At 42.4% G+C, this 22530-nt stretch overlaps 1 protein-coding gene across 2 annotated transcripts; it reads left to right on the top strand.

Annotated features, from left to right (window-relative positions):
- Positions 1-75: 75 nt before the first annotated feature.
- LOC108247613 (gap junction delta-2 protein) lies at positions 76-22530 on the top strand. Of its 2 annotated transcripts, XM_017435894.3 has the most exons (3): positions 76-1486; positions 3045-3101; positions 19153-22530. In XM_017435894.3, the coding sequence occupies exons 1-3, from the start codon at positions 1416-1418 to the stop codon at positions 20012-20014; spliced, it is 990 nt and encodes a 329-aa protein (XP_017291383.1). In that variant the 5' UTR covers positions 76-1415; the 3' UTR covers positions 20015-22530. The 2 variants fall into 2 exon arrangements, with proteins under 2 accessions (XP_017291383.1, XP_017291384.1); XM_017435895.3 differs by lacking the exon at positions 3045-3101.

The following is a 22530-nucleotide window of genomic DNA, read 5'->3' as shown; positions in this document are numbered from 1 at the left end:
GGAGGAGGAGGAGGAGGAGGAGGAAGGGTGTGTGTGTTGGGGTGGGTGGGGGGTGGGGGGTGTTACATGCTCACAGAGTGTGACAGAGATAGAGCGATGAGCGAGGAAGAAGCACAGGGACAGAGAGGAGAGCACAGAGCTCCGAGGAGCGAACGCTGAGCCAGAGGTACTGAGATCTGAGCAGAAACGAGAGCAAGGAAAAAAAAAAAAAAGAAACACCAGAAGAAGAAGAAGAAGAAGAAGAAGGAGAGGGAAAAGAGGAAGTGGAGCAAGATGGGAGGGATGAAGAGGGATGCCAGATGATGGAGCCCAGAAATAGGTTTCACAGGACAGTCTTTCATCCCTGCTGTCTGCAGCCGACATGACTCTCTGGGCATCGGAGTGTGCTGAAATTAGCCAGTAGGACGACAGAGGACAGCAGGTCTGCAGCGAAGTGCGTTTGGTTCAGCCTCGCTGGATGCAGCAAGGCAGCTGATTTATTACTGAGGCGCTGGGTGGCAGCGAGTTTGAGTGTGTGTGCAGGTTTTTATGGGTCTGTGTAGCTCTCGGAGCTGCGGGAGCGACCATTCCTCCAGTCATGAAGTGACATTCAGCAGGCAGAGGCTTCTTGTTCTGGTGTGGGTCTGCAGTCCTCCGTAGGAAGTGGGAGAGAAGGATTCAGAGCTGTCACCGTGTGAAACTGTGTGTGTGTGTTTACAGTTCTGTTCGCTGAGGTGAGCCAAGGAGGATCAGCTGTATGTAGTGTGTGTGTGTCTGTGTGTTAAGGTTGGAGTAGGACAGGCGAAAGATCCACAATGCAAGGACGAGCACAGAGCAGCACCGATGGCAGAGAGTGCATCTGAAGTACAAGGAGTGCCCTGGGAGTAGAGAGGGGTGTGGGGGTGTGGGGTGCGGGAACCGACAGGGGAGGAAGAGGAGAAGGAGAGAATTAGGTAGAGGACGGAGAGAGGAAAGTGGAAGAGAGAAGGGCGATCATGGTTGTCACACAGTGAGCTATAGCATATGCTGTAGTGCAGAGCAGAGTGGTGCTGCAGGGGGTGGGGGGGCAAGCAAGCATCACTGCACTGGCTAGGGAGAGAAGTGTGAGGGGGGGGAGAGGAAAACTGAGGACAAAGGGGGAGGAGTGTGTGTGTGTGTGTGAGAGAGAGAGGGGGAGGCAACGAGTTCAGCACCTCTCCTTCAGCAGAGTGGGACTGGCCCGGCAGAAGACGGGTCAGCGTGTAGAGGTCAAAAGGGAGCTGGTCTGGCACCGGGGGCTGGTGGTTGGTGTACCTCCCCCCCACCCCCCTCACACACCCCTCTCCCTCTCCTGCTGGTCCACGAGAGCGCAGGCCGGTCCTGCGAGGAGAGGACAGAAGTAGGGCCAGTACCCCGAGTCCTGTTTCTTCGGACCGCTCTGCCATCTTTCCACCGCCATGGGAGAATGGACCATCCTGGAGAGGCTGCTGGAGGCAGCAGTCCAGCAGCACTCCACCATGATTGGGAGGTAAGACCCGAACTGTTCTTGTGTTGCTTGATGGGGGGTGATTTATCCTGATCCGAAGTGTGTGGTACCTGTTTTGTAAGCAGCGCCCTCCTCCAGGCTTGTCCCAGGACTCTCCTCTGTTTTCCCTGACACCCCCAACCCCGTCCTTTCCTCCGCTCTGCTCCCCTCACACTTATTCTCCACACCAGTCACTAGTTAAGGGATAAACTAATTACAGATAATCAATATGAGGCTTTGCTAAGCATTACGGTTAATGCAGAGAGGTTCCTGTGATGATTCCACCTAATAGCCCAGCTATTGATAGATTGTGCTTGGCCATGGACCAATAGGGCAGAAGGAGGAGAGGAGAGTAGGAGTGAGAAGATGAAAAGGAAGGTGTGCAAGCAGGTGTCAAAGATAGAATCAAAGGTGTGTGTGTGTGAGGGGTGGAGGGGACTGGCCTCGAGCTGGGAGTTTCTCTGTAGGAAAGTCAGTTTGATTTGTCTTTACCGGCACAAACTAACTGGCTTCGCTGGGACTACGCGGTCAGGTAAAGCATCATGTTCCCTGTGAGAGCGGAGAGTCGAACGGAGAGGCTTTTCGACTGGCTCTCGGCGGAGACGTGCCATGGAGACATGCTGTAAAATCTGTGTGAAATATGTGCTTCACATCATCTCTGTGTGAGTAATGAGATGCAAAAGGAGGAGGGAGGGGGAGGAGTGGGATTTTCCAGCCATTAAACACAATCCAAATGTCCCGTGCTCGGATGCGCTTCTTTATAAAAAAGCGAAGGGTCAACACGAACGGGGCCGGTGAAACCTGGATGTATACTGCAGTTTTTAAGAGTTTATAGAAATAAACAAAATCACTGGTGTGGAGCTAACTGTTGAGAAAGAGTATATGATGTGTGTATTTTTATTCCCATGGGTTAAAGGAGAATAAAATGGCCGAATTCGCTGGCTGCAATGTGCTGAATGTGCACAGAACCTGAGGTTTTTATCGTCCAAACAAGTGACACAGAGATGATGTGAGAGCTTCCAAAAAGTAATCTGGTGACCGTTTATGATGACGATTTTCCTTCCAGCCAAACACTAAACCAAGTCATTTCTTCCTCTATTGTTCAAAGTGCATTAACCGATGAAATCACCTGGTCTAGTCCTCAGATGGAACGAAAAACCTGCATGCTGACTTGATTTAAAGGTGCATTAAGCGATGTGTGTTTTACGACTCGCTGTGTTTTCTTGCGAATGCTGCAATGCAACATCTCGCTTTGAATTGCTCAACAGTTTTCAGCCAATTTCAGCTCACTGCTTGGGCTCTCAGAGTGATAAAAACAAACAAAAAAATTCAATTAAACAACAAAAAAAGTTTGTTCTAAGTAAAGTTCGTGGACCGGCGCCGCGTCCGAGGATAAGGACAACTAGGTGTGTGCTAACTGACCAGCGTGAAATTGCAACGAGACCGAGGAGCTGGTGAAGGAGGCCGGAGACGTAGCCAAACAAAATGGCGCGCACATTTTTCTCTCGGAAGAGCGAGCAAGAGCTAAAACGACAGTGAATATTGGAATTACATTCAACAGGTGGCCAGACAAAGGAGACCAAAGGGATGTCCGTGTTGCTCTGTTTCTGCTGGATATGTGAGTAGGCAACTGTTTGTTAATATGTCAGCCACACTGACTTGATAAGCCAGATGCTAACTGTTGTGAACTTGTTTCGGAGTCTTTCCGCCCCCTAGTGGTCAAGAAAAAAATTGCTTAATGCAGCTTTAAAATCCAGTCCTGGCAGCTGAATCATAAAACCCCCCGTGGGGACAAGGTGGGAGAAAATAAATGTTGAAATTAATCTCTAGACGATTTAAGCCACCTACAGTCTTTCAGAGGCACAGAAGCAACTCTCAATTTGTCTGCTACCTCTTCCAAAACCATAACGAATACCCCGAGGATCCAATGGCTTCTTGTTAAAAAGCTTGATCTGAGCAATTTGTGGATCATGCACTTCATTATGTGTCAAACAGAGTGAGCCGTGCTTTTCTGAATCCATCTAGAAACAACCCTTTGTGCATCATTTTATTGTCTGAAAGCCTGGCAAAGCAAACCTACTTTGTTGAACGTTTCAGAAACATAAATTTAGACACTTAATCGATCTTTTGAACTAGTAAAGAGCAGCTTCCCACAGCATCCACAGCTATGTGACACAGGACCGAATACAGCGAGGCACTCTGTAAATGATCCCTGGGTGTTTGGCTTCCCTCAGGCTGTGTTTGTCCTACAAGGCTCTTAAGTTGACCCTAGGGCTTTAGTTGTAATATTAGATGCTTCCCAGTGGGGTTTCCTCTTTCTACTCCGTTGGTCTAGGGAATTTGAGACAAACATCATTGTCTTTGGAATCACTTTGTACTGTATTTGTGAGTATTTTTGTTTGGTTTTAGACTCCTGGTTTCTTTTTATACGTCCCTTATATTTAACTTTTTTTCAGGATCCTCTAAAATAAACCAGAGAGCTCTTCAGCAGTAGAATTTAGGCTAGCCTGTAGCAGTTTATAATTAAGTGACGGTCTGGGTCATTTTCACATCTAGAGAGTCATTTTTAGCCATTAGATATTGCCATTTTTAGCAACTATATCAAATCAGCGTACAACAACGACTTGATTCCAAATCCAAAGCATGTGTCTGCATGGTCAGGAAATCAACAACCTTTAATCTCTTAAATTACACGAATGATGTCTTTGGGACGTACCAGCAAGTTGGAGAATTGTTCACCACTGGCACAGTTTTGTGCAGTGAAGGTGCCTCCTAAATTGGTTCTGAACCGTTCCACGCTAAATTACAAACCGAGTCCAAATTACTTGCACTGACCTCTATGGGTTGAAAGGTTCGAGTCGATTGCACTACTGACCACGCCCAGCCGTCCAGTTGGGTGTGGTCAAGGTGTGGCGTCCATTGCACTTGTGAACATAACCAACTGTGATGTAGTGTTGCACTGTTGTGCATTGTGAAGTCTGGCACTTCACAGGTTGTGTGGCCAGAGCATGCAGCCACTGCTCGATGGCAGCAGGACGTTCCCTGTGTGTACTGTTACTTTTTTTTACTGAACTTGCATGTGTTGTACGTGTGTGTGTGCTTTGCAGCACAAAGGTTGTGTTTCCAAAGTACAGAACAGTGATGTCTCCCCATGGCTAAACAGTCTTCCCTCGCATCAAACACTCTGGATCGTGGTTGCATGTCAGTCATCTTTCTTATTTTTTTATGCTCTTAAATGTAATTCCGCCGTCAGATGTCTAGACTGCCTCATCCAGCTACAATTAAGCTGTTTCTTAATTGTAGGTTTTAAGCTAACCTATGCCCAGGCATAGGACAGGCAATCAGCTCAGGAGTGCAGAACGGAGTTAAAAATAGAAACGGACCATCTTCGTGGAGCGGCATAGGTTAGCTTAATTATGGTCTTTGAAAGAGACAGAAAATGGAGAGTTGCTTCTGTGCCTCTGACTAACCACAGGTGCCTTGCATTTGATGACTCATTCAGCGATTGATGTTATTTATTATGATTTTCATAAGCCTGTTTCCTAACTGGTCAATGTACAGTGTGTGTGCATGGATAACTAATGTCTGTAATCTTAATTACACAGTGAAAGACATCATTATCAAGGCGGCATTAACCTCATTTATAGACCAAAGCAAATGTAGTGTGCCCTTTACTCGGAGTTAAATTAACCTGGGGGTTTTAAATAACTGATTATTGTCTGAAAACTGTCACTACCAGGGGCTTTTTTTCCTTCATATAATTTAAATCCAAGCTTACACAAGTAATTGGGTTTTCAGATTAGGTTTTGAAATGAAGAGTACTTAATTGGCATTAGTTAACAATGTGAACAATTTGTGCCGTTACTGTAGCCTTGATAATGTTGGTGTCTGTTTTACATGTCTTGAATGTATGTTTTAACACGTACTTTTCTTATAAATAAAGTACAGTTACACCTTTAATAAATTTTTTTGTAGATATTTTGGATAAATGGCCACCTCTGTGGAACTTGAATTGCTGGTGGGCGTGCTGTTACAACATAACAGCATCTAAAATAGTTCCCGCAAAATGTTACAGGATTAATTCACTTTTTATTTGAATTTTCTACTTTTCAACATAAAGACTAGGAGTTTAACATCCACACAAAGCACAATATGATGCAAGTCCAATGACAGTTATAGCGAGAGAAACTTAAATGATCTGCCAAAAAAATAACTAAGCGTGGATAGTTTTTGTCTCGCATCTCCATCTCAGCCATCTGTCTTTGTTAACTCTTTTTTTTTTTTCTATGTCTGACGTCAGATACTATATGTACGACTGCACAGCACCCTCTATGAAAGCAGTTCTCCACTTCTTGCTGTTACAAAACACACTTAAACATGATCTGTCTATCCATTCATCCATTTCTGTCACTTATCTGTGGCGGAGTCTACTCCAGAAGGGAAACAGCAGCCAGGATCTCGTTCTTTCAGTCATGATCCTTGTCTCATAACCACAGCTGAGAGCTGAACCGGTAAATTGAAAGCTTCGCCTTTCAGCTCGGCTCCTTCTCCATCACAAAACACCCAAGCAGCACCCTCATCATTGCGGACGAGGCCCCGGTCCGTCGACTCGTCTCCCACTCGATCCTTGCTCGTGCGCTCGTGACGAAGACCCCCAGATACTTGAACTCCTTCTGAGACTCATTCCAGACCCAGGGGGCTGCATATGAACCCAATCTAGTTGTAGAAAATTTCCCTAAATGCAACACATTTTTATTTGCAAGGATGTTCTGTGCCCTATGTTCAAACAACGATCAAACTTTTGGTGCCTTGCAGGTGGAGGGAAAGGAAATAAAAGCGTTGATGCATCTTCCACCGGACTGCATTGCTTTATTGACGGCAGTGCCAAAGACAAGTAGAGCAAAAAAAAAAAAGGAAAAGAAAAATAGAGACAGATAATGGAGGACTAGAGGGACTTCAGGACAGATCAAATAAAGGTTTCTGGCTAGATATAAAGCAGATGATGTGAGATGTGGTAGCAGAACAAAAACAAGTCCAGATAGGGGAAGGAGGAGGCCGAGAAAGGAGAAATTTTCTCTCTGCAGAGGTTCGGTCCTGAGAATCTGTGTCAGAGCTTCTTCCTGTAAAGCTGCTGAAAACTGCCTGCACATGGACTCAATATGTGTCCCCTGCATGGATGAAGTCAGCTGAACATACACCAACGATTGGCTTCACTTAATGTTACATTCATTAAAACATTTGAAACAAGTGACCTCGTCGTATTTAACGGGTTTTAGATGTTCTGTCTTCAGTGTCAATATTAGTTCTCTCGTTTTAGCTGATCCTGGCAGAACGAAGTTAAACGATCTATTATTTATCATCTATCGCTTCCCTCTCGAGTATCATAAATTCTAAAATCTTAATAGATGTTTGCCTGCTGCCTGTTTCGAGTTGTAACTTGTGTCAAGTCATTCATTAATCATTCATACAGAATTGACCAGCCTTTTAATGCCGTGAAGAAAGTGGTGCATGACATAACTCGTTACCAACCCCCCCCCTCCCGCACCTGCACTTAAAAGGACAGTTGAATAAGGTCGTATGAGGCATTTAAAATCCTGGTTTCTTGGCTATGAAAGCGAAATGCAGGTGTCGCCTGCCTCTCCACACTGTAGTTGTTCACTCCATGGATATATATTCTCTTCACTTTCCCCTAAATGGGTCAGGATATCCACAGGAAGGAGGTGCCCGACATTAAGAAGGGCAATGTAGTTCTCCAAAACTAATTTAAGAAGCAGGGATGCTGCGCTGAAATCGAGGCCATTATCCTGATTAGAACTCATTCACAGTCTCCTCCACAACACAGATTTTGTTGGGAAGTGAAGCAATCGCATCGGCAATCCAAACAACTTATAATATTTGAAATCCATCATCCGACACCAAAGGATTGTGTAAAATTCAAATGAAAGTGTTTGTGTGCGCATTTGGAGTCATTACTAGTTTATTCCTGCAGCGGTCGCTGATGTTGAACGCTATTGATTATTCTATTCGACGGGGCGGTTTTTCTAGAAAAGCTGAGCTCGGCGTTCATTCTATTGTTCATTTTAGCAACCAATAAATGTGCGTGTGAAGACATTTTCCTCTAAGCAGTAACCATGTTCTGTAGTCCCGACTCCACGCAGAACTCTTTATGTTATTATCGTACACAATCCCATAAAGAAAATCTACAGCAAAGTCAATTTTTGTGCACAATGTGACACATAAAAATCCAAAACGTCCGACGAAGAACCACAAAACTACATCACCGGGATTGTTTTGTTTTAATTGATTGAACTAAATCTTTAGGGTTTAACTAGGAGCAGCCAAGAAAATCAATAAAACCATCTACAAACAGCCCACCCTTTGAAACTTTAAAAACAAAGACGTCATTAGTGAGACAGACACCCACATGGGGGAGGCAGGGGATTTGTGGTCCGTGATCTCGACTCATCCCAACACTCCTGTATCCACACGCACACATTTACACACACGCATCCTGCCAAGATTAGTCAGTAAACTAAATATTTTAACCCTCCTGAAGCCCCTCGTAGCTGAAGAGAGAAGAGAAGCTCCTGTAACTTTGGGTCCATTTGACTCGAAGGCCACGGGAGGGTTAATCAATCGATTTCCAATTAAAGGAAAGATTTTGATTAAAAAGTGGATGAGGAGAATTACTCACCGGGGTCACATGATTTGTCGAAATTATTGCTGCAAAGTATGCTATTGTATTTAATGGACGCTTTTAAAAAACAAAACCAAGAAACGCTCCCACAGCTTGATCAGCGTTTGAATATTCAGACTCACTCAGACTCATTTGCTTCCACAGTTATCCAGAGAGTTAAAATGTCCTTGTGTTAAAATTAAGGCTTATTAATTTTATTTAACTTATTGGAAAATTAGTATGTTGACTGAAATGTGACGTCAGCATTACTCTGCAGAGGTTTGCATTTTTCATGACTCTTTAAACATTTTAGTGAAAGTCGTTGTTTTTTATTACTGATGTTGTATATCCTACAGAAATGTGGAAAATGAACACAACTATATAAGACTATGTTACACAGTTTATACACAAACTGTGACCACAAAAAGCAACGTCTCCTCTACTGAACACGGCTGACTTTGTTGTTCCAGGCTGTTAAAGTTGTATCTAAAGTGCCGCCTGACATCTTGATCTCTCTGTGTTTTATTATGGAAAAGAATTCTGTGCAAAGCTTCATTTCGAACAGAATTAATCATGAACATTTTATTGTTCGCGTCAGGTCACATTTACTTCTACATCCCTGAATGCTCCGTCTTTACTGGCCAAGTGGGCTGAGTGAGGGACCACAGCCACACGAGTTCGACTCAGATTCACGTGCTCCAGCTTCATTGGAATACATCAAAACAATGACGTGTAACTTTACTTATATTTGCATAATTTATTGATTTATTCAGATATGTATGTTTAAACAGTTCATGAACTGAGAAGACTGATGAAATCTGATGGATCCTTTTCTTGCAGCTTCGACTAAAAGCTGTTTCCTAACACTTAAGGGCTGGTTAGGTCCATGTTTGTGTTCCTCAGCCCAAAACTCCAAAAAAACAAGTCAGTTTAAGTTACTGAAATGAAAAGAATGAGCTAATGTGAGCCAGTTGCTCAGAGTTAATAAAAGCTAGTGTCTGATGGTAAGACGAAATGATTTTGCTCTGACTTAAAGGGACAGTTCTGGTTTTTCTTGTGGGATTTGTGGAAAGGTTACAAACAATTAATTTCTTCTCTGTTGTAGAAACTGTAGCTCTTTGAGGAATTTTAATAGAGTTTGATTCTGACCAGACTGACCAGCTAATGGCTGGTCAGGGCTTAGACCGAAGAGGACTGCTGGTGTTTAAAAGTCCAGTCAAAGACACTTCTATTAGTGTAGCATTGAAAATGGAGATACTTGGTTGTTTTTTGGTAGTTTTTTATTTTTAGTTTATTTCTTTTATTATTGTGTTTATTTTCTGCATTTCCCTCGTGTTCAGTTGTTCCTCAGTGTTTCATTTACCATTAGTACTTTTCCTCAGTCAGTTTTCTGCTCCTCTGTCCCGCCCCTCCCATTAACACCTGTTTCCTGTTACCATTAGTCTCACCTGTCACCATTTACCTCATCTACTTCAACCTATTAATTCTTTCAGTCCTCAATAATCTTCAATTAGTCATTTTGGTATTATGCCCCGCCACACCAGCCTTTTGTTTTAGTTCATTTTTATTAAATATATTTCTTTTTTCATCGAGTCCTCATGTCCGTTTGCATCCTTGGGTCCTACCACAACTACACCGCGGCCCTGCCGCTGCTGTTTCTGTTTTCAAATAACAAAACTCAGTGTTAATGAATGTGAAACTGGCACTAGTGCAAAGATTTATTGGCTAGCGTTTGCATGACCTGCTATAAATATTTTTGAAGTTGGAGCCATTTTAAAATGGTATCAATCCGCTCTGACCTCGTCAGATTAGCTGTTAGCTCATTAAGCTGATCCGAATTAAACTCCAATTCTCCAAATATTCATAAAACTATCTGCAACAGGTCAGATATTAATTGTTCATAACCTTTCCACAGAAATCCACTCTTAAATACCTCAACTATCATGTTAAAACTAATTTCCTGATTATCACATATTTGTGTTGATTGAGTACCTCACTCCAAAGTCCGACCAGCCAAGAAGTAATTTATGGAATATCTGGAGATCCTGTTTTGATGCAATCGGCATAATGTGCTGTTTGGATCTGAGGAGAAACGCTGATGTGATTGATTCTCAGGTTTTTAGCTTTCAAGTTATTTTTTGATGCACTTCATACATAATGCTCGCCTTCCCGAGCTTGAATCGAAATGAAAGCACAGTTTTAGATGAAAGGGTAATTTTAGATGACACAAAGACAAATGGGAAAGCTGCATCTGGTTCGCTCCGCGTCCCCCTCACGCATGGTTAGGCGGTGCAGTGAGATGTTAGAAAAGCTGTGTGTGCAAATTGTTTAATCATACTCTCTTCACCATCTTTGAGTGATTGCGGTATTACTTTTTTTCTCAGCTTAACAAAAAAAATATATCCATCAGAAACCTATTACACCCCAAGACTTCAACGCTGCTGTTTGGCTGCTATCTAACATTTCTTTACGGCACAATCTAAAAATAGATTTACTTGATTCTGGTCAGACTTCGGCTCTAATTGCTACAGATACCTGTTGAGTTCCTCTCAATTAACTGTTTGCATTTCCTCCTTTATTCCAGTAAAGCAGCTGGAGACCAATTCTCCTCGAGATGCTGAATAAGCAGTTAAAATAATTACATTTCTGCTTGTGTTGATTCTTCGTTGTGGCACAATAAAAAAAACTTACAGTAGGACAAAAAAAAAAACCTTTGTGATTTTAACCTAAAATCACACACACACACACGAGTCTAATCTATAAAAAGTATTCTGAACACCTGAACCACCACAGCTGAAGGTGCACTAGTTTATCTCGTATTAAAGTGTTCGTTACGCCCACTCTTAACGCCCCCCCGGCCAGTCGTGCTCCTCTGCCTGATACGTGGGCCAATCCTTAAGCCATTAAAACAGTTTGAGAGTGAAACAAGCACAAGGGAAGGGAGAAAAGAAATATCTGCTGTCTGATAATTAAGCTGCCTAATTTTGAGGCCTGCTGAGATCTTTATTCATTACATGGTGCCATCAGTAATCAGTGGAGCTTATTATTGAGAGCGTACGGAGAGGGGAGGGTATTTTTATCTCGAGTGTTTCTACATATAACATCGAGCTTATCCAGTTTGACAGAGACCCGACTCTGCTCCTGTACAGATAAACGGTCATGAGGGAAAAAGAACATCTTTCAGTTCTAGTTCTAAGAAACTCATCTGGTCTTTACCGGGTTTTAAAATGACTCAAATCTAACCTAAAGTGTAAAAAACTAACAGCAGATTCTACAATGCCTTTAGGACGGATGGGGCCAAGGTACAGACAATGCACAGGGCTATTTTTGGCTAAAAGAAATGCAGAATATCAACACAAATGCCTAATATCAACTGTCAAGCACGGTGGTGGAGGGGTGATGATTTGAGCTTGTTTTGCAGGCAAAGGACTGGGCACCCTGCAGTCACTGAGCTGCCCATGAAATACTCTGTAGACATCTCTACAGGTCTCTACAGACAAATGTGAGATCATGTGTCTGACAGCTCAAACTGGGTCATAAAACAGGACAGGGATTCCAAAGGCAGCAGCTAATCTACAACAGAACGGGTGAAAAAGAACAGAACCGAGGTGCTGCGGGGATTCAGTCCAAGTCCAGAACCTCAGCCTGATTTAAATGATGTGATGGGACCTGCAGAGAACTGAAGCAATGCTGTAAAGAAGAGTGGACCAAAATTCCTCCACAACCATGTGAGACGCTGATAGTCATACAGAAAACATCTACTTTAAGTTATTTCTGGTTAAGTTAGCTCTGNGGATAGCATTCACTTTTAGCAATATTTACTCTATAACCTGAAAAAGATCCAAATCTCTGAATTTGGGGTGCGGGGGGGGGGGCTTTGTTTTTAACACTTTAGTTTTTATTTTAGCTTTGTGTTTGTTTCATAAACAATGACACGTGGAATCTGTTGTATGTTGAGGTTAGTTTTAAATACATTTAGATCCAGTAAAAACAGCAGCAAAAAAAATCTGATCATTTTGATTCTGTCTCCATATGTATCCCCCTTAGGAGGGTAGACTTTCTTTTTTCCACGACTGTATGTGACTTTTACCCAAAAACAGAGAATAAGAGTAAACGAGGAAAATATTTATCTTTGTGAAAGATCAAGTGTGTGTTTTCCGATGTGTGTGTTCGTGTGCTATAGGCTCCACGGTTCTCCTGTGTACCCTGAAGGCCTGCAGCAGCAGCTGTTATATGAATGAACTTTTGTACAAGTTTGTGTGTGTGTGTGTGTGTGTGTGTGTAGGCCTCTGGGAAAGCAACGAGGGCTTGCATGTCCAGCCAACTCACCAGCTGAAGAGCAGCTACAATTAGATTACACACACAGCCTTACAGGTCAGTCAGCAGCCTGGAGAGGCGTTTGAAGAGGTTTCTCATGCACCAAAGAGACACTTCCTCATCTTTACTTCCTCCTCTTGTTCGTCCCTCCAGATATTTATTTTGGCTTGTCCATGAGCTGCTGCTGGTCTTTGCGATGATGCTGAGGATGATGCTGCAGTTTCATATGGAAAGCAACACATCAATGCAGAACACTTTTCTTTCAAATCCTGTTAACTCTATTGGACAGCACGAGGGATTTAGAGGGTCTCTAAAACTCTAATCATCAGTTCAGACTTGAAGCGAGTCCTCCGGGACGCAGGCAGCGAAATGAGGTGATGAGAGGGAGATAATTTAGCAGCTGTGCAACGAAGTTTTGGCTTAAGGAAGCCACTGGATTCAAAATGTGCTGAAATACCAGAATATTTCTCATGTTTTCTGAAGAAAATTGACTCAGGAAGTGAGTTTACTCTCACGTTCTTTCCCCCTCAAGTTTGAAACACTTAAAATTCTGAAATCTTATTTTAAATAATTCATGTCAAGTATTGAATATTCTGCAGGTTTCAGGCCTCTGGACTTTGCTGTCCTGATCTGCTCGGGCTAACAGTATTGGCTCGTTATTCTGCGGGACTTAAAACACTGATGTTTGCAGATAACCTCAGTGCGCCGCTTTCTGCTAATGCAGCAATCCACCTCATGCTGATTATCCTGTTATCCAGCAGGAGTGTACACACACAAGCACAAACAAACACTCACACACACATACGCGCGCTTGCAGACACACAAACCGTTCGATACATGCAACGCCTTGGGATTTTTTTTTTTAATGACAAAAATTTGCTCTAGTGCAGACTGGATGACTAAATATCCACAATACTGCAGCAATAAAAGTCCATAGGTAAGTCTGAAAGTGCCAACTACTGAGGTGAACAAAGCTGCAGTGAGAAAACTGCAGTCATAAAACAGTGTTGCACTGCAAAACCAAAAGCTTTATTCTTTTCAAGCCACATTCACCTCAAATCCTAAAAACTAATTATACTTCACTCAGTCGGCAGTTTATTCGTTTACTTTAATAAATATGTATTTTTTCTGTAAGGAAGTCTTGGCTGAGGCAGGAAGCAGCAGCGCAAGTGTCATAACTTTACACGTATAATAAACTAAGACTATATATATATTTTACAAAGAAATTACCCCCTTAAACTGCATTAAATAAGCCAAAACTAATGAAGTATGAATCCCAATGATAAATTATCAGTGACTGCAGGTCAAACATGGGGAAATGATGGTCAGCCATAACATTTACATCCAAAAGTGTCTGAAAGAATATTGGTTGAACGTCTCTTCAATTCATTTTCCTAAACCAGATCTTTAAGATTTAGCTAAACAGGATCTTACGTTTTAATGTTTCTTTTCTCCACTTTAAAACATGTGTTAGATCTGGTATCTATCTGTGTAATAATAATATTTATAATAATAAAAAACACCTCTCCCTTACTGCACTATAAAAGCCACTGAAGTTAATAACACAAAGCAGAAAAGAAAAGTCATGTTATCCAGATAAAATTACCGTTTGGATCAGGATGCTGTAATTTTCCCTCAGTGAATAATGGAGGTCCGTTTTAGACTGATTTAAGCCCCACTACACTACACCAAACATGTATAAAAACTGAGAGAAAATGTAGAGATTTTTTTAAAATTCTATTTATGACGTATCAATAAGGACTTGAAATAAAGAGCTTCTCAGAAACACTGACTCAGCAGCGTGTTTCGCTCATTCCACTGGTAACTTTGTGTACTTAAACCCAAAACAACAATAGGATCAGTTTTTATCTGTTTTTCAGCATCGGCTTCGCTTTATTATGATCCTGTCAAACTTAGTGTGCTGCAAAGGGTTAGGGCGGTCTCTGGGCTGCAGCCGTCAGAGACGAGTTGTTGACCCAAAATTGTGAGAAACTTTTTTGTTGCAGTGTTGAGTGTTTGTCACTACGCAACCAAAAAGCCGCTCGGACGCATTTTGGACAGCCAGTCTTTAAAATCACAGCGTTTTTTTTTGTACACGGCTTGATAAACTGCCCACTTTGTACCCACCTTGGCAGCAACCCCAACTCTTATGATGAACACTTTTGAAATGAAAATAGGCATATTTAGAGCAAGTTTTCAATAATTGCTTATGGCTGGTAAGGTGTTTAAAACCTTGACAATCAGGGCAGTAGTCTAAGATGTTTTCTGTTGGTGGAGAGCTCCTGTGCAGGTGTCAAAATACAGATCTAGTGCGCTTGAGATGAGTTAGAGATGCCTGTGACGACCACGGCTACATTCATACTGCGGGCACATGACACCCAAATACGATTATTTTGTGACACGTCAGATTTTTTCATGGCAGTGTGAACTTGTCAAATCCGATTTTTTCATATTTGACCAATGGTCTTTTCAGTATGTGGTACTGATTCTGATACATATCCAGTGTTTTTCAGAGCGATCGCAGTGTGAACGTTCATGCGACTTCTAGGTCTGATGAAAGCACGGAGGTCCCTCACGTTAAAGTCCCTCCACTCTTGGCTTCGACTCTGCCACAGCCACAGCTCCAAAAAATAAAGGTCATTGTTAACATTTCCGCTCTATTTCTTCTTTTATCTTTTACCATTTGGATGTACAGCTGGCCCCAATTGAATCAACACATATGCTAACACTCGCAGCGTCCATATTTACTTCTGTCAACACAAAGTGTGGAGTGTGACGTCATATCTTCTTCTGAGCATGCGGCTCAACTGGAGACCGTTCCCACTGGAGCCTGATGGAGGTCATATTTAAAATGTCATGTGAATGACCATGCAAAAAAACAGATTTGATCAAAAAAGCAGAATTGAGCATTAAGACCTGCCTGTGATGGACTTGAAACCTGTCCAGTGTGTCCCCCGCCTCTCGCACAGTGACTGCTGGAGATAAGCAACAGCTCCCCGCGACCCAGAATAGAGAAGCGGGTAAAGAAAATGGATGGATGGATGGCATTGAGACGTAGCCTATGTTACTATCTTGAGTGAAAATTTGTCACGCAAATGTTCAAAATGCAATCGACAAGACTGTGAACCTCTACGACTCACGTGAGAAAACTGGACACCTGCACAAACGTTTCGAGACATTTCAGAGACTCCCTCAGGAACACCGTTCACCAATAAGTTCTGCGCTTGAGTTTCTCGTAACAATTGAAATGTCCGGGTCAGAAAGAATGGAAAAAAAATGAACAATTTTCTTGTTTTTTGTGAAGTACGCAACAAGGTTTAATAACCGAGAGGAAATTATAAACAGTATAAAATTTTTTAAAAATTTAAATAAAGAAATTACAGTTGTATTGGGAAAATCTTTAGACAAGCTAAGAATGTTCTTTCTCTGTTTTTTGAGATGCCATTAATGTGAACTTTCTCGCCACCTAGTGGTGCGGAATATGTATTACATTGTTTTAGATGGAATTGTGCGAAATGAGCTTTTCTATAAACGAAGAAAAAAATTATTTCTCAAAACGTCTGGATCCACAGTGGTGTAGACATAAAGGAGTGAGCCACTAAATCCTCTCCCTTTTCGCCCAAATGCCACATACTGTTTACGTGTGATTAAATATGAAGCATTTCTTTATTATTGTCAACAAGAAGATCATATTTAATTTGATTTAAAATAATTTCATTTATACTGTAAATCCTGTTGGTAGAGGCAAGAAATCAGAGCACACAAAAATAGACATGTTTGCATGTAGTTTTACTTTTATTTAGCAAATAAAATTGGACTTAATCAGCATTTTAAAACTTTTAACACCCTATTTTGATATATTTTGTGTGTAACACTTTTAGTAAATGTTTTCAAGGCATGTATTTCTTGTATTTTGACAGTGTTATTTTTTGAAACTACAAATTGTTCTATTTAAATTATTAATTAAACGTGTAAAATAAATGTAAAGTGAGGACAGTAAAAGGCCTCAGACTAGGACATAAATGTATGCACAGAAATGAGACTCTAGGGAGTTCAGGCCACCCATAATTAATCCTCAGATACTCTGGTGTACAACGTGCAGCGGGACGGGAGATTCAAGTGTTTGCAGGTAATGAGGAAGCCACAGGTTTGGACAGAACACACTGCTCGATTCCAGCTGATCGCAAAGAGTCGTTGAGTGCTCATTTATCTCGCAGATGAAGTTCCTTTACATTATCTGTTGGCGGTGAAATGCAAACCATCTGTCACCAAAACCCTCTCCTCCGCAGAAAAAAAGGGGAATGTTTTAACAGAGACAAGCTGTCCAGTCTTTGAGCTTCTGTCACTGCGCACACATACAAAGACGGGAGGCAGGCTCTGTGACATTTAGTCAGTGCCGTTTCTGTGTCATCATGGTTAGGCAGAGAAGAAGCAGACCTTGAAAAGAAAGTGAATACCGACACTCAGCTCGTAACGGCGCTAAGTCACCATCCAACTCTGCGGATGTTTACTTACCTACTCCACGGCAGTCGGGTTTCATGTATTACCTGAACAAATATTAGCAGGGCCAAACAAAGACGTCCATCTCAGCGGTTTTGGTGCAAGAGAGCCATCAGCTCCACTGCTGTCAAACCAGCAGATACTAATCAGGCTCGAAGTGGCCGAACGTCTTTATGTAAATTGCATGCAAAATTTGAAGTTCCGAAGTGCCGAGAAGCTGCACGCTCGATGGGTGTTTCAAAATGGGCCCAGAGTCAATGTAGCGTGTGCACTCGCAGCTGCTGTGAGCACAGGACGTGTTCACCATTCTGCACACACATGGCTGCCTCTGCATCTTTGTTTCCGCGTCCTCGTGTCCGTCCGTCACACAAAAAGCACGCACTGGCATGCGTTCGCAGGTGGAGAAGGAGCAGTCTTATTGCAGCACTCCGCTCTATTTTAAGTTTAGTTGTTTTTATCCTTTTACCTTAGCACATGTTCCTCTGCTCTTATCTTCACCTGCCTCTCACTTTGCTTTAACAAGCCGTCACCTCCTTCGCCTTGTTCAGAGATGTTTCTTTTTTTCACCGCGCAACGAAACACAAATTTAGACACTTTCTTTCACCTTTTCCAACACTTGCTTTCACACAGCCTTGTTCTTATTCATCTCTAAATCATCTCTCCTCTGTCACTAATCTGCAAGCTCAAGTCATCCTCAAGAATCCACTCTAGAGTCTCACTTTATTTCTTAGATAAAGACCACCCTAAAAAACACCTTTTAATTGTTCATTTTTAAAACAGATGAGAACTGTGTCATTTCACACCACCTTTAAGGCTTTTGTCCTTTTATCTGGGGTGATCAAAACCATCCGTCTCTGCCGCACTGAGCGGCCCTCCTGTGCTCGGAAACAAGTGTTAGAAAAGTGACTGCCTCCTCCGTGCTCATCCTCTGCATTGTGGCAGTGATATCGGGGAGCCCCATGATGCGCAGGCTTTCCTCACTCATTAAAAAGAGCTGACGGTGCAGCTCCAAAGCCCCCAGTCCTCCTCCGCAGTGCCCGTGCTGGATCGAAACCAGAATGAGGCAGTACAGCGCATCAGTCTCTCAGAGGCCCCCTGAAAAGCAGCTGCACCACTCCCTGGACACAACTTTCTGTAACTGCAGCAAGCGCTCTAATAATGCTCGATGGGAAGTCAGGGGAAATTTCTTTAGAAGATCCAGTTCAGCAAGAATCTGATAATAATTAGGTTTTATGCTCTGACCCTTGAGAGAACAGATTTCTTCCCGTTGTTTTTTTTAAAATTCTGAGCTTTTTTAAACAGATGCGCCCACAAAAAAGCTCTGAGTCTGTTCGATTGCTTTGTACGGTGGCCTCGAGGGGCAAAAAGCAAAAAAAAAACAAACATTTTACAAAATGCAAGAATGAAACAGAGAACTGATCCACGAACATAAAAAACAACATCATAACTCATAATTTAAAACAAAACAGACTCTAAACAAAGAAAGAAAAAGAAACTAAAACAATGCTTGAGTAAATATAAAACAGAAAACATGTTGCTTAGGAAATTATTTAATTACTTATCGCAAGGTTGTTTTTTTTTTGTATTTTATACCTCTGAGTTACTGCAGCATGAAAATTAAAAAGAAATTACAATAAGATGTGAAGAAGTCCACAAATGTACATTGAAAGTGTACTCAGAAAATCAGTTCTTGAGCAGCAGTCAGAGTGTTTGCACATACATGCACACCAGTGCTGGTGTATAAACCCTGCTGGTTTTCATCTCTGATGATTAGTGAACTTATGCTGCACGCTAACTGGAGCACAACTTCACCATCCTGTGCTGTTCGTCACTAAATCTGGGTGATAATGCATTCAAACACACAGACACACACTCATCCGTTCATGCTCATCGACAAACTCAGCCTAGAAATGTTCTTTCTTCTGAAATTGTTCAAAGTGTAAAACGACCTTAAGATCATTTTCTGTTTTTTAGGTTAGGAAGACAACAAACACTAACAATATGTTAAAACAACACCTACTGAACTGTTAGTTTAAAGTGAACCAGGACTTGCAAACAATCTAAATGAGCCGAGTCACACCCACAGATTTCCGGCTCATCTGTGCATTTGCTCCTCATTAACTGATGTCTTTCTCCCTGTCGCCCCCTCCCTTGTTTCTCCTCCTTTTGTCTGCAGGATCCTGCTGACAGTGGTGGTGATCTTCCGTATTCTAATAGTCGGAATAGTGGGCGAGAAGGTGTACGAGGACGAGCAGATCATGTTCATCTGTAACACCATGCAGCCTGGCTGCAACCAGGCTTGTTACGACAAGGCCTTTCCGATCTCGCACATCCGCTACTGGGTTTTCCAGATCATCCTGGTCTGCACGCCCAGCCTGTGCTTCATCACGTACTCTGTTCACCAGTCCGCTAAAGCGCGCGATCGAAGCTACTCCCTGCTGCATTCGCACATGGATCACCACAGCCACGGCCACCACGGCCGCCATCATGACCATCACGCGCGCAAGCTACACGCTCGCAACATCAATGGCATCCTGGTGCATCCCGAGAGCAGTAAGGAGGACCATGACATGGAGGTCAAGGAGATCCCCAACGGACCTCGGGGGGTCACTTCGACGCACAAAAGTTCAAAGGTCAAACGGCAAGAAGGTATTTCCCGTTTCTACGTCATCCAGGTGGTGTTCCGCAATGCGCTGGAGATCGGCTTCTTGGCTGGCCAGTACTTCCTGTATGGCTTCAACGTGCCAGGGATGTTTGAGTGTGACCGCTACCCGTGCGTGAAGGAGGTGGAGTGTTACGTGTCCCGTCCGACAGAAAAAACTGTCTTTCTGGTCTTCATGTTTGCGGTGAGCGGCATTTGTGTGCTGCTCAACCTGGCCGAGCTCAATCACCTCGGATGGAGGAAGATAAAGACGGCCATTCGAGGCGTGCAGGCCCGAAGGAAGTCCATCTGCGAAGTGCGCAAGAAGGACGTCTCACACCTGTCTCAGGCCCCAAACCTGGGCAGGACCCAGTCCAGTGAGTCAGCGTACGTCTGACAGAGGCTTCTCCGCCTGGGAGCTCGAGGACCTTTGAACCTTTGGACAAGAGCTTTTCCCCGGCCTGCTCAGTAGGGCTTAGAACTGGCCACTGTATTCTTATCCAGGAGCACAGACTCTGTGTAGTCACAAGTATTTCACAAGTAGAGGTTTTGACACTTGAAGAGAAAAGATGTACCTTCATAATGAAGCGACAACTGTTGATGTTGCAGCTAAAATTTATCATAGTGACATTTCAGCTCTGCCTAGGCAACACTAGGTGCCTTCAGAGAACCGAATAGATGAAACTGAGCAACTATTAACGATATTAAACACTGTAAAGATAGTTTGAGATTGAATATTCAGAAGTTCCTTATTTGCCTTTGCTGTAGGTCAGGAAAAAGATAGCGGAGCTTAAAGCGTGTGCATGCATACGCATGTGTGTGTGTGTATTGAAAAAAGAGCTTGTGTCTGATGTAAGTCAGAAAATAGAACGGTAATCTAAAGTATTTAAAGAACGATAACGTTATTTCTCATTGTCTGAGAAGAGTCACTTTGTGGATGAAGAAGCACCTTTTTTTTAAAACAAATCCAAAAGTTACGAGCACGAGAACGATCAGCATAAACTGGAACACGTGTTTTTGTTGTTGTTGGTGTTGCAGGAAACTCCTTTAAAATTGTCAGTATTCTTTGTCGCGTTAGATGCCAGTCGGAGAGTTTATTTCCAGCTCTGTATTGGTGCTCTGCCTCGCTCCCGGTGCCTATGAGGTGTGCTGCTTACTTTCAAAAGCCAGAGAGAAAAGTTGAGAAAACTGTTCCAGTGTCTCTGCTACAGTGTGTAAAAATGTCACTGCTGGAGACTCAGAATGGGATTACCTGCAGACCTTTCCGGTTGAGCAGGAGGAGTAATGTAGTCACAAACATTTCAATGTGTAACCTCATTTTCTTTTTTTTTTCACAAGCACACTTGGTGCCATATTTCAAAGCTACTGTACATAGATGAGACGTAGTACTGACACTCAGCCTTCCCCCCCCTCACGGCTTTATGTGAGCAGAGGTTCGAATGGTTCTTAAGATTAATCATAGATTGCGAGCTTTAACAATATGTATCAATAATGTGCTCTTTGTTATGCCTTCACCCCCCTTTAATGCAAAGCGTTTTACCCTCTTTGGACTTTGAAATAGGCATGTTACAGATGCATTGATAGAACGGCTAGAGTATGACATGTAACTTTAAAAAAACGAAACAAAACAAAAAAAAAAACGAGACAGTTTTATTTATTTGCATCCCGTTCCTGTAAAATGTATTACTCAGCATGCATGAAGATGAAAAATATAAAGAGACTCGGACAATATGGGAAAACAGAAAGTGAATATCTGAAAGGCGCCTCCACTGCAGCAATAAAAGACTATAATAACAATATGTGAAAAGAACTACGTGAATAAATGATTATGCAGTGATTTTGGCTGTGATGTGTTTTACGATGAGGTCACAATTACGGTCCATTGTTGCTACTTTAAAAGGTCAGAGCTGGGAAAGAAAAAAATAGGCACACATTTATATGCTAAAACTCTACAACTAGAACAGTAAATTGCACACATCAGAGAAACATACTGCTGAAAGTAAGGTTTTATTATCCTGAAAAAGCTTCACTTGTGGTAAATATGAATAATTAATGGTGTCAATGCATGAGCATTAAAGCTCCCGTATTACTATTTGGCCTTTAAGCTCCCATTTCTGTCACGGTATTCAGTTCGCTACGTCACGCAGAGAAAAAACATTTAAAACTGAACTCAAACGGGAATGCTGTGTTCCGACATTTGGTTGCTGTACGTTGCATGATGACGTCAACAAAACAAGCGAAAACCTGCAACAAATCTCCACGTGGGATTTTGGTGAAATGAGTGAGAAAACGCAGCCCTTCTTTGAGCTCTACAGCTCAGGCATCCTTCAGAGTAGAAACGTCATTCAAAGCTTGAACGACTCATGGAAAGTTGAATTTGATGTGACAGAACTGGCATTTTGATATCTTTTGCCGTTTTTAATACAATCGCAGTTTAGGTTTTATGATTTTGGGAAATGTTGGGCTTAGAGAGGGATAGTGTTGAACATCTAACACTTTTAAAATGTTTGCAAACAAACTCGTTTTCATTTCCCAGTCTTTACCTTTCTTAAACAGTTGACACATCAAGATGTAGGAACTGTTGTCTTCTTTGACCCAGTGTGTCTCTCACTGCCGTGACACTTCTGGTCAGGGTTAGAAGTCCTCTCCCAGAGTGCAGACAGCTCACATCTAAACTCTTATTGACTTCCATTACATCTGAGCTCATTATTTTCTCCTTAAAACAGGAAGCGGTGAGTGTATTTAACTTGCCATACGTTATCGTCTACTCTGACACTGTAGACCAGTGGTTCACAAACTTTTTAGCTTTCAACCCATAAATTAATAGTGACAAAGGTGTGTGACCCCATCTGTTGGCTGTTTAAATATCTAAAAATGGTAATGACCCTGTTAAATAAGAGCATAATGACTACA

This window comes from Kryptolebias marmoratus, linkage group LG13 (genome assembly GCF_001649575.2).
Source record: "Kryptolebias marmoratus isolate JLee-2015 linkage group LG13, ASM164957v2, whole genome shotgun sequence".
Classification (NCBI taxonomy): Eukaryota; Metazoa; Chordata; class Actinopteri; order Cyprinodontiformes; family Rivulidae; genus Kryptolebias; species Kryptolebias marmoratus.
The sequence above is the reverse complement of the archived record's forward strand: the minus strand, read 5'-3'. Positions and strand labels throughout refer to the sequence as shown.

What these genes read in the sequence shown, in the direction of transcription:
- LOC108247613 (XM_017435894.3), top strand. Translation starts at nt 1,416, where the DNA reads ATGGGAGAATGGACCATCCTGGAGAGGCTGCTGGAGGCAGCAGTCCAG. An exon ending in CACTCCACCATGATTGGGAG is followed by an intron (nt 1,487 to 3,044) that starts GTAAGACCCGAA and finishes TACATTCAACAG; the next exon opens with GTGGCCAGACAAAGGAGACC. An exon ending in GCTCTGTTTCTGCTGGATAT is followed by an intron (nt 3,102 to 19,152) that starts GTGAGTAGGCAA and finishes TTTTGTCTGCAG; the next exon opens with GATCCTGCTGACAGTGGTGG.